Source organism: Mus caroli, chromosome 2 (genome assembly GCF_900094665.2).
Source record: "Mus caroli chromosome 2, CAROLI_EIJ_v1.1, whole genome shotgun sequence".
NCBI lineage: Eukaryota > Metazoa > Chordata > Mammalia > Rodentia > Muridae > Mus > Mus caroli.
The window spans coordinates 22,755,176-22,767,605 of NC_034571.1; the positions used below are offsets into that span (position 1 = coordinate 22,755,176).

The window sequence follows — 12,430 nt, forward strand, 5'->3', positions numbered from 1 at the left end:
TTTCTCTGAACAGCAATTACAGTCCTGCACTTCTGGGATAAACTTGCTTTCTTATACCACCAGATCCCTAGTGGACTGGGCCTACCACATCCATCATTAATCAAGAAAATGCCCTACAGATTAGCCTACAGCTCAATGTGGTAACATCTTCTCAATTAAGCTTCCCTCTTCCCAATTGATGCCAATTTGTGTCAAAATGACAAAGGCTAACCTACACAGACACAAATAAAAATAAAATATTTTTAAAAGAATAACTAAGGGAGGGCATTATTTCCAGGTTTAAGAAGGCATAGTTGTAGGGAGAGATTCCCTAATTGTTTGGTTGGGTAAATAAAGATGGCAGAAGCCAATCGCTGAGCAAAGATATAGAGGCTGGTTTTCTGGGTCCCAGGAGGAAGCAGAGGAGAGAAGATTGAGAAAGGGCCTTTTGGCCAGGCTATGGAACAGAGAAAACAGACACAGTGTAGACCTGGGTGCCGGAGACGGACCTCACCTGGGTCCTCGATCCACAGGCGAAACTCGGGTTCCAGTTACAACTGAAATCTGGGCAAGGAGTTGGCACAGATGACAAACAAATACGAACACAAGTGAGGGTGGTATCTGAATGTAATTTGGCAAATTGAGCATCAAACTTTTAATACAGAAGAAAATAGGGAAGATAGGTGACACATCAGCAAGGAACAATGAGGTTACCGGATGCTTAATGACTCTTACTCCAGTGCTGGGATTACAGCAGTTGGCCAACACTTCTATCTAGATCTGTTGTTTGTTATTGTTTTCTTACACAGGTCTCTACGTAGGCCTGGCTGGCCTCAAACTGAAGAGATCCACCTGCCTATGCCTCCTGAGAAATGGGACTAAAGGTGTGTGCCACCACACACAACAAGCACTTCTTAATTCTGTTCAGCCTTTAGTAATTACAAATAACTCCAGCCCCACCAGCCCACCCCTGCACCCAAGCTCTGGCCGGGGAACGTGGCTCTGCACCTATGTCAGGCCATTCTGCTCACCTAGTTAAAAGTAGCCCTATCCCCACTCACAACCTCAGCCTAGCCAGCATCCCGGGAGCCACTCTGTCCTGCCTCCTTTCCTCCAAAAGCACAGACTTATCTTTGGGTTTCTATTGCTGTGATAAAACAAAACAACATGACCAAAAACAACTTGAGGGAGAGAAGGGTTTTCTTCCTGTTACATTTCCAGGGAACAGTACATCACCAAGGGGAGCTAGGACAAGAACCTAGAGGCAGGAACTAAAGCAAAAGCCAGAGGAGTGCTACTTAATGGCTCACTCCCCACAGCTATCTTGGCCTACTTTCTTAAACAACCCAGGACCACCAGTCCGGGGATGGCACTGTCCACAAAGTACTGCTCCCTACTACATCTTTAAAAAGCACACCACAGGCTTGCCCACAGACCAAGGTAGTGGAGCTCACAGTTGAGGCCTCTCTTCTCTGACAACTCCAGCTTGTGTCAAACTGACATAAAACTAGGCAACATACAACCCCAAGTCTCAGCCACCAATTGGCTCACAGGTGACCAAACACATCCTGTGGACTCAGGAAGGACTTCAGGTTTTCAGCTGGATGCCAACACAAAGACAGCCCGGAACGCTGGCACAGAGACATAACTGACTGGATCAGATTCTCCCACCAACTCCCTGGGCTCTCTTCTGTCCCCAGGGACTAGTAAATACAGAACAGGCAGCCAAGGCTTTGTGCACTCACAGCCACTGGAAATGCAGGTGGGCAGGAAAGGGTCGGTGAGGGTGCCTCACTCTAACCTCTATCCTGACTCTGGAGAGTTCAGAACACACAGATACACACAGACATACAGACACGTAGACACACCTCTCCAGACTCGGGCACAGATCCCCTCTATCCCTCTCAGGAACTGGAGGACATGGTCCTCCTTAAAGATGCTGATGAAACAACCTGGCACATGGTCAGAGATCTCACTGTGGTTGTGGGTGCAAGAACTGTGTTGACCTCACACAGGAGACCCAGTCTGTTGCCTAGACCTGCACTAGCACCACGTACCACCCCAACCCTCAAGGATGGAGATGGAGGGAAGGGGCTGAGCCAGGAACTTGGCAGGTGCAAACTGCTCAGGAGAGGCCTGCACGCTCCAGGTCCTGGGGAAGCACCCGGCCCTTCTTGTGGGCCTTCTGTAGCCGTCTCTCAGCACGAGCTGCCTTCTTCTTGCGCAGGTTCTGACGCCGCTTGTCTTGTCGCTGCTGCATCTTTTCCACCACATGCTCTGAACGCTTCTCCCACTTACGCTGCCGCTGTGCCCGGCGCTTCTCTTTGCGCTTTAGGGCTTCCTGCAGCAGGTGTTCATCATCCCTGATCTTCACACCCTCAGCCTTGTACAGCAAGTTGGTCCACTTCATCTTGGCCTCCAGCTCCTGGGCCTTGGCTGCATCCTGATCACGAAGCTCGTCCAGGCGGCCCTGCCGTGCCTGCAGACGGTCCAGCAGCTGCCTGTAGTTCCTGCCTGTGAGTGGTGTCAGGTTCCCTTTCACCTTCTGCCTCTTCTCCTTCTTTCGCTGGGCCTTGCTGGCTGGCTCCTCTTCAGTCACTTCCACCTACAGGAAAGAGGCACATCAATATACCCCATCTCACTAGTGTCAAAGGCCAAAAGCTTCTGTCCCCTTAGCCGGGAGTCTCCAGCACGAACCTAGACCATCAGCAAGGGGCCAAAGGCACTCAGCCTAGACCACTCTCACCTTGTTAAAGATCAGCCCTGATTCAGGCAGCTCCTTGCAGGCCATTTTTGGGGTCACCTTGACTGGCTCCTCCTTTTTCTCCGCCTCTGCAACCTGCTGCTTTGCTAGGCGCTCCTTCCGTTTCCTCTTCTTGCGTTCCCTCTCCTGCTTTCTCCGCTGCCTTTTTTCGAGAGTGGCAGCAGACAATTCCTTGGTGCTACCCTGTGGGTAAAAGATAAAAGGTGGAGGGTCCACTCCTTAGGGTTTTTCTGAGCTCAAAGTCCCTTATCTGAACCGTGGCTGAGAGGAGATGAAAACCTCATGCAAGCCACAAGTCCACGGTGGCACCATCTCACCAATATGTGACCTGTCACCCAGATGAAACAGCACTGTTGAGGAACCCCGAGTTAGAAATCCTGGCAACACAAGGAAGACACTCTTCCATTGCTGGTAGGAGTACAAACTTGCACAACCACTCTGGAAATCAATTTGGGAATTTCTCAGAAAACCGAGAATAGTTCTACCTCAAGACTCAACTTATACCACTCCTGAGTATACACACGCAGAAGATGCTCCACCATCTGACAAGAACACTTGTTCACCTATGTTCATAGCAGCTTTATGCAAATAATAGCCAGAAACTGGAAACAATTCAGATGTCCCTTGACTGAAGAATAAAGAAAATGTGGTTCCTTTACACAGTGGAATATGACTCAGCTATTACAAACAAGGACATCATGAATTTTGCAGTCAAACAGAACTAAAAAGATCATCCTGAGTGAGGTAACCCAGACCCAAAAGGACATACATAGTATGTACTAACTTATAACTGGGTATGAGCCATAAAATATGGCCTTCCATATATGTGGTCTCCCTTTCCCCCAGCCTGGAACCTGCCTGCTCTAGGGTGGAGCTACCGGCTCATTCGTCCTGCCACGCCTACCTACTGCTGGACCTAAGTGAACCAGCGCTCAGGCTTAACGCTGTCTCAGCTTAGCCCATACCTTCTCCGGTATGAATTTCCTTTATCCTTTAACTATTCCATGGAGCTCCAAACCAGCAGTGTCTCTTCCAAAAATCCTTTTTTNNTTTTTTTTTTTTTTTTTTTAGGTGGGAGGCAGTGAAGGGCCTGCTCTTACAACAGCAAGGTCTCCAATCTCTCTCCCCCCTATTAATTAAGTTTAAATAGGCAATGTTTAACAGAGGTGATCAAATGATTTTCTCATCCGTAGATGAGTGGGCCTTTAACCTTGACTTGGGTGGACATTGACCTGATTCCTCCCTGAGTATTGTAACAACTCACATCTGTGGCTCTTGGTATCTTTTGGGGAGGGGAGGCAGAGCCATAAGTATTTTTGGTTTTTAGCTGGAGTCAGATACCCTGCTTGTGGACGTTGTACATCGTGGTGCGCACTAGGCTCCGCACCACGATGTACAACGTCCACAAGCAGGGCCACCCCTTTTATTTTATTTTATTTTTGTTATCTAATGGGGGGAAATGTGGTCTCCCTTTCCCCCAGCCTGGAACCTGCCTGCTCTAGGGTGGAGCTACCGGCTCATTCGTCCTGCCACGCCTACCTACTGCTGGAACCTGCCTTTGCCGTCTGGAGGCACACACGTGTTCGTCCTGCTACTGGACCCTGAGTTACTTGGCGGGAAATTGGGTTCCCTCCCCCTTCCTTTATAAACTGGGTGTCTGGAAATATTAAATTGAGCCTCGATCAGAATCTGTTTGTCCTGGCTTCATTCTTTTCTCTCGCCGCCTAGCCCCTCTTCTCTTCCAGGTTTCCAAAATGCCTTTCCAGGCTAGAACCCAGGCTGTGATCTGCTGGCCGGACACAACACATATATATGGATTACCAAGGTACAATCCACAAACCCAAAGAAGCCAACACTCGAGGGCCCAAGAGAGGATGCTTGACTCTTTCTCTGAAGGGGTAATAAAATAGACACTGGAAGTGGATGGGTGGGGAAACAGGAGGGAGAAGACATCGAGGGGATGGGAAAGAACAGGGGAGAGAACGGAAATCAGCAGTGGGCAGGTGACTCTAGGACTTGCCAGAGACCTGGAGCAGGGGGTGACTCTAGCTAAGACTCTTTAGCAGTGGGAGACATGGAGCCTGAAGTAGTCACTTCCTGTAGCCAAGAGGACTCACAGTGGAGGGATAAGGACACCAACTGTGATGGTTTGAATATGCTTGGCTCAGGGAGTATTAATGCACACTCCAGTGAAGTCTGCTTGGCAGGCTGTGAGGCCTGGAAGCACTCAGGAAGCAGGGAGTTTCATGGAAACTCAATTTCCTGAAACTGTGACATCCCATAGCACATATGCTCCAATTTTGTCCTTGTGAATGGATCTGTGTGCTTCCTTTCAGTATTGTTTTGTTCTAGGTGCCTCCAAGCAAGCACTTGCCAAATAGTTAAGCCACATCGATCTCTGCTTCCTGGCCTTCACCAATGCCCTAGGTAGTCCTTGAGCCGACCCTGGGCTTGGATTTCATTACTGAATGTTGCCTATCCAGTGACATTCAGAATTGCCTCTAGTATTGTAAGAGAGATAGTGAAAGACATCAGCCTTTACTACCTACTACATACAGTTAGAAATCTCAAGGCAAGCTTTGCAATGTAACTTTAGAATTATTATAGTTATATATGGCAGACTACATTACTTATTAGTAGAAAGTGTCCCCACAATATCACTTAGAATAAAAGCTGAGTCGCTCCCATATACAGGAATTTACAATGGTTTAGGAAGTAGATCCAGCTGTGGTTTTAGAGTATTGCATTATTCATTGGATGGTTAGCTAGAGCAGAACTCCCTAATTAGATCCATGACTTGGGTGTGAAAGCCCTTACCCTAGGAGTGTAAAGACCTCACACCTGGCTTCTAAGACAATAGCTGGCCTTATCTCAGCTGTTTTATTGCCCAGTTCCTGCCAGTCTTTGTGTTTACATTCCTCTGTTTTGTGTAAGAGTCATTAAGCATCCGGTAACCTCATTTGTACCTTGCTGATGTGTCACCTAACTTCCCTATTTTCTTCTGTATAAAAAGTTTGATGCTCAATTTGACAAATTACACTTAGACTCTACACACTCTCTCTTGTTGCTTCTGTTTGTCATTCGCTGACTCCCTGTCCACCTGCAACTAGAGACACATTCTATGCAGACAGGGACCAAAAGGGTCTGCGGCATTGTTGTAAGCAGTGTCACTGTTGGGGTGGGCAATGAGACCCTCCTCCTAACCACATGGCTGTCAGTCTTTTCCTGTCTGCCTTCGGATGAAGATGTAGAACTTTCAACTCCTCCAGTCCCATGTCTGTCTGGACACTGCCATGTTCCTGCCTTGATAATGGACTGAACCTCTAAACCAGTAAGACAGCCCCAATTAAATGTTACCTTTATAAGAGTTGCTTTGGTTAAGGTGTCTCTTCAAAGCAATGGAACCCCTAACTAAGACAGAAGTTGGTACCAAGGACTGGAGTATTGTTGTGATAGGACTGACCATGTTGTCTCTGGATTTGGGGATTTTTGATTTGGAAAGACATGGAATTCTTTTAGTGGGGATTAATGGGCCACTCTATTAGGACTATGGAAGACAGGGGTGCTAAGGGTGTTTTGAACTGAATAGGCCTGCTGGCCCAAGAGGTTTCAATGAAGAAGTAAGCAACCTGACTGTTCTTGTGGGATTTTGGTGGAGAACATGGCTGCTTTATGCCATTGTCCAAAGAATCTGTCTGAGGCTAAAGTGAAGAGATTTAGATTAATCGCTTTGACAGATGAAGTCTCAAGACAGTCTGTTATAAGTTCTGTTGTGAGCCGGGCATGGTGGCGCACGCCTTTAATCCCAGCACTCGGGAGGCAGAGGCAGGTGGATTTCTGAGTTCGAGGCCAGCCTGGTCTACAAAGTGAGTTCCAGGACAGCCCGGGCTACACAGAGAAACCCTGTCTCGAAAAAAAAAAAAAAAAAAGTTCTGTTGTGTAGTTTCTGAAGTTCACTCTTTTAAAGAGTGTTTTAATGAAAAGGGGCAAGTTGAAAAAAGGACAAATATAAAATGCATTATGGGCTGGTGAGATGGCTCAGTGGGTAAGAGGACTGACTACTCTTCCAAAGGTACTAAGTTCAAATCCCAGCAACCACATGGTGGCTCACAAACCACCCATGAGTTTCTTTGATAATGAGATCTGATGCCCTCTTCTGGTGCGTTTGAAAACAGCTACAGTGAACTTATAATAAATAGATCTTTGGGCTGGAGCAAGTGGGGTTGGCCAGAGCAAGCAGAGGTCCTAAGTTCAATTCCCAACAATCACAAGAAGGCTCACAACCATCTGTACAACTACAGTGTGTACTCATATAAATATAATAAATAAACCTTAAAAAATGCATTTTAATAAAGGGCACCAAAAAGTGAAATGGAGCTGAACCCTATGTTCAGGGAGATAAAGGGAGTGGTGACTTTTGGGGCAAGATCCCACCCAGCTAAGGTTAGGTCCAAACCTTTAATCCCAGGAGAGATGGGCAAGCAGATCTCTTGAGTTCAAGGTCTATCTACAGAGCAAATTCCAAAACAGCCAAGCTTAGGCAAGTGAAGGAATTGGAAAATAGAAAGCTGATGATAATGTGGTGTGCCAGGTTTCAGGCCCAGCAAGCAGCAGAACTTAGCAGCTTCAGCCATGTGGCTCTGGCTTTATAGTCAGGAATGGAAGGGACTACTGGGACAATTGATGCTGGTTAGCTAGAGCTAAGAAATTAGCAGTGATTAAGAGACCAGCATCGCTAAGGTAAAATCTTCTGGGAAGTGTTTTCTGAGAGCACAAAGAAGCTGTGTTCCAGAGAGCCAAGGTTGTACCTCATACTGCAGCGAGTCTCCGTAATGTGTAAAAAAAAATCACCCAGGTGACACTGGTTTTGAAGGCATGAAGGGCAAGCCGGGCATGGTGGTGCACGCCTTTAATCCCAGGACTTGGGAGGCAGAGGCAGGCAGATTTCTGAGTTGGAGGCCAGCCTGGTCTACAGAATGAGTTCCAGGACAGCCAGGGCTACACAGAGAAACCCTGTCTCGAAAAAAAACAAAACAAACAAACAAAATGAAGGCATGAAGGGGTCATGGACAGTAGCTGAGCTTGCCACCGTGAGAGGTCAGGGAAGGACATTGGTGAAGCTGCAACCTCAGTTGCAGTTGAAGGCCCAGGACTGAAAGGGTTTGCAAAGTTGAGTCTTGGTACCATAGAGAGCCTACTGGTGAAGCCTAGTCCCAGTGGAAGACCCCAGCGTACTGGAGATGCCAGTAACCATGGGATGATCACCAAGAACAGCAGTAGTAGTGAAGTCCACCTGAGCCTAGAGTGTGACAGAGAGCAGAGCTGGATAAGTGACAAAAGCCCTTTGGAGGAAGACATAAGATTGTGTATGGATTCTAAACATTGAAACAAGAAGCTGTGAAGCTGAAGTTGACTTGGGGATCCCAAGATGTTAAAGATGCCAGAGCCATAGGCTACCTGCTGAGTAAAGCTGCTAACAGGGAGTAGAACCAGCCAAGGAGAAAGAAGTTTGTTACAGTCAACAAAGATGACATGGAGTTGGAGATTGAAGACTGCTTTGACATCAGACAGAGATGCAGAGTTGAGTTTGCCCAGCTGGTTTCCTGTGTTATTTTAGGGATTACAGTTAAGTGATTGGATGAATCTCAGAAGAGACTTTGAACTTTTAACTGCTGAGACTACTATAGATTATGGGAACTTTGGAGGCCACACTAAATGTATTTTTTTCTTATGCTATGCTATAGACTCATGTGTTTGAAAAAGCCTATGGGGACCAGGGAGTGGGATGTGGTGGTGTGAATATGGTTGGCCCAAGGAGCTGCACTATTAGGTGTGGCCCTATTGGAGAAAGTGTGTCACTGTGGGGGTGGGCAATGAGACCCTCCTCCTAACCACACAGGAGTCAGTCTTCTGTCTGCCTTTAAATGAAGATGCAGAACTTTTGGCTCCTCTAGCCCCATGGACGATGCTATGCTCCCACATTGATGGTAATGGACTGAACCTCCTTTACCTGTCCTTTATAAGAGTTGCTTTGATCATGGTGTCTCGTCACAGCAATGGAAATCCTAACTAAGACACCAACCTACCCACAAAACCTTCAACCGAAAATGTGTCCTGCCTATAAAATGCACAGGGACAAAGATGGAGCAGAGACTGAGAGCTCGGCCAACCAATGACTGGCCCAAATTGAGACGCATCCCGCAGGCAAGCATCAATCCCTGACACTATTAATGATACTCTATTATGCTTGCAGAAGCCTATCATAATTCTGAGAGGTTCCATCTAGCAGCTGATGGAAACAGATGAAGAGACCGATAGCCAAAACATTAGATGGAGCTCAGGAAGTTTTATAGAAGAGGTGGGGGAAGGACTAAAGGACCTGGAGGGGATAGGAACCCCACACAAAGACCAACAGAGTTAACTAACATAGACCTATGGGAGCTCCCAGAGACGGAACCACCAACCGAAGAGGTGGACCTAGGCTCCTGCACACGTAGCAACTGTGCAGCTTGATCTTCATGCAGGTCTCCTAACAACTGGAGTGGGGACCGACTGTCTCTGATCACTGTTGCCTGCCTATGGATCTGATTCCCCCATCTCTACCATTTGTCTGGCCTTAGTGGGAGAGGGTGCACTTAGTCCTGGCAGTGGCTTGATGGCCAGGGCGGGGAGACATCCTATAGGGGCCTCTTTCTTCTCAGAGGAGAAAGGGAGCGGGAATCAGGAAAGGAACTGGGGGCACTCGAATTGGGATGTAAGGTAAATTAAAAAAAAAAAAAAAATTCAGGGCTCCGGCATATCAGAACACTTCATCTTTCACTGTCCTAGAGTTCAGAACTTAGGCTGGGTTTCTATAGTAGAGTGGCTGTGCTAACCACTAATATCTTCGACTCATGAAACACACAGGTTGAGCTCTCCCTGCATCCCTTCTGGCGCCACAGCCAGACAGCAACTGCTGCGCTGCAGGATGAATGAGGGCCTTTGAGCCTTGATCCCCACCTCTTAGTAACCTGGAGACAGTGACAGGGAGGGTGAGAAGCTAAAGCTCAAGAAAAGAGCTAAGAAAGGGGGACAGGGAAGCCAGCACCATGCCGCGGAGCCAAGGCTAGTCAGGCCACCTCACCTCTTCTGGACACTGACCTTTAGAGGGACAATTCAGGCTGTGCTCCCCAAAGGAGGGAAGCCATGCTTCTGAGGGACACAGCTTCCAAGGGGCAGATGATACTGGGGACTGAGGTACTCCAAGGAAAGAACTACACCTGCTACCTCAACCAAGAGGTGGTCCGCACGCCACAGTAGCACAGACGTGGGGAGGGAAAATATTCTACAAGCCTACCCCAGGTGTTCAGGAAGACTCCTCGTTTACCTGGCCTCGGGCCAGCTGGATCTTTTCATGCAGCCGCTGTCGCAGAAAATCCAGTGCAAAGACAGACTCCGGTGCTGTGCCTTGGCTATCTGCAGGGAGGGAAGCTGAGCTGAAAGGAAGTTGCCCTCCCGCCACTTCTCCCTACCTCCCTCAGGGCTACCTGGGGATTTACAGGCCACCAATAAGAAGTTCTGCCCAAGCTCCTTTAAAACACATCACTTGCAGCTGCATTATGCGATTGGTTCCTATGACACAGAAAGACAAGTAGTGCCTTGTCACCTGGTTGTCATGCAGAACAGGACAAACTCCGGGTAGCACTGTGGAGCAGTGGGGACATTTGTGTCTAGGCCCATCCCAGCCCTGACCATGCACATCCTGGAGCCACTTACCTTTAGGGGACCCCAGGGAGCTGAAGTTCTTCTCTTGTTTGGATACCATTGGGTTCTTGGGCCTAGAAGAGGTGGGAGACTTCTTGCCCAGGGGTTTAGTCTTGTGATCCATAGCTTTCTGTTCCTGCTCCGGAGACTTCTTTTGTGTTTTCTTCCTTTTCTTTTTGGGGAGGCCAGCAGCTTCTGAGCCTTTTGTTCTGACACCTGAAATGTAAACCAAGCAGAATCCCTTCTCACCAATTCAGTAAAGAAAGATAATGCAAAGAACCAGGTAGCTAGGCCAGCACCACCTATCCAGAGCTTACAACCACCACCTGCCAGGGCAGCAGGTGGCTATGTAGCTATAACCCCTTAGTACTTGGAGGCTAAGGCACTAGAATTCCTGAGAGTTTGATGTCAGGCTGGGCTACATAATGAGATCCTGTCTCCAAAGAGCAAAAATAAATTATTATTTTTTAAATGCAAAACATACTCACCCACTTGACAGGGCAGTTATGCACATGAGGAATAGAATACCAAATATGGCTTCAGGGTGGTCACCACCCGAATATCTACACATAACCACCTCTTCTAGGAATAAATGACAGTACTGCCACACACTTTCTCCTCACTGCCCAAAACTCAACACTAGGCTCATGGATAACAATTTCCTCCTAAATAAAACCTGCCAGCAGGGTGTGGTAGAGCACGCCTTTAATCCCAGCACTCAGGAGACAAAGGCAGGTGGATCTCAGTGAGTTCAAAGCCAGTCAAAACCGGAGAGGGAGAAAGGAAGCAACCAAGTATACCAGCCTTCCACCTTGGAGGCGCGCCCCTTAAACTCAGGAACCAAACACCAAGGCTTAGAAGTCCCTGAAACTGACCAGATTCACTAGGTCCCCTCTTCCCCAAGCATATATAAGAAGGCAGAGTATCACTTAATCAAACAGAAGTACATGAAATAAATACTCTCCAACTTCTGAGCTGCCTGCAAGTTGTGCAGTGCACTTCAGGTTTCCAGCTTTTGTGATCCATCACCCATGCTGGGGTAAAGCTGTGTTTGAATCATTTCCACTCCTGTAAGTCACCCCATAAGGCTCGATTCATTTGCCTCTCTGGACTTCAGCAGTATTCTGCCTTTGGTTCTGCCAATGAGATTTCCTGGAAAGAAGCTGTCTGCAAACTGACTCCTCCATGTGACTAATAGATAACAAACGTTTTGGAATATATTCACTTAGCAGACCAACCTAAAAATTAAGAAGCTATCAGCACCAGGCACGCCTTTAATCCCAACACCCCACTTCAGAGGCAGATGCAGACCGATCTCTGTAAATTCAAGGCCAGCCTGGTCTACAGGGTCCAGGACATTACAAGCTACACAGAGAAGCCCTGTTTGGGGGGTGGGAGGAACTGCCATCAGCATCTAGTCCTAAAGAAAGCCGTCATTTTGCTATACGACCTGGTATACACTCTAAATGTATTTTAAACCTGCCTTGACCTTCTTCGTCTGTCAAACTTCAAGAAACTACTTCCAGGAATATTTTCCCTTGGAAAATGGGACTTGGGGAAACCTAAATCCATGTTTACAGGCCACCATCATTCCAAATGGGCTCCAAACCAAACTCTTCACTGTGCTCACGTGCAGCGTGGGTGTGTGTCCTGGCTGAGCAGGTGCTCATGTGTCTTCCTACATGATACCACACAACAGCTCTCACACACATTAGACAAGTATTCCAACACTAAATCATACTTCCAAACCTCCTTTTTCTTTTGGTAAATTTATTACATTTTAATCATGTGCACCATAAATGAGGGTGTCTGTGGAGTCCAAAAAGGGGTGGTGCTGGGAACAATCTGGTCCCTACCAACCAGGCCCAGAGGCAACTTAACATTTTATGATTTAAGACTTGCTTCCAGCCGGGCGTGGTGGCGCACGCCTTTAATCCCAGCACT

General features: G+C 47.6%; 1 protein-coding gene across 2 annotated transcripts in view; it reads right to left on the minus strand.

The window, feature by feature from the left end:
* Nucleotides 1–659: 659 nt before the first annotated feature.
* Surf6 (surfeit 6) overlaps nucleotides 660–12,430 on the minus strand; it is a 12,880-nt gene continuing 1,109 nt past the window's right edge. For both annotated transcript variants that reach the window (XM_021154356.2, XM_029474594.1), the window contains exons 2-5: nucleotides 10,499–10,702; nucleotides 10,110–10,198; nucleotides 2,726–2,926; nucleotides 660–2,584 (exon numbers count right to left, since the gene is read on the minus strand). In XM_021154356.2, coding sequence (XP_021010015.1) covers nucleotides 2,105–2,584; nucleotides 2,726–2,926; nucleotides 10,110–10,198; nucleotides 10,499–10,702 — 974 coding nt within the window. In that variant the 3' untranslated portion in view covers nucleotides 660–2,104. The remainder of the gene's footprint in view (nucleotides 2,585–2,725; nucleotides 2,927–10,109; nucleotides 10,199–10,498; nucleotides 10,703–12,430) is intronic.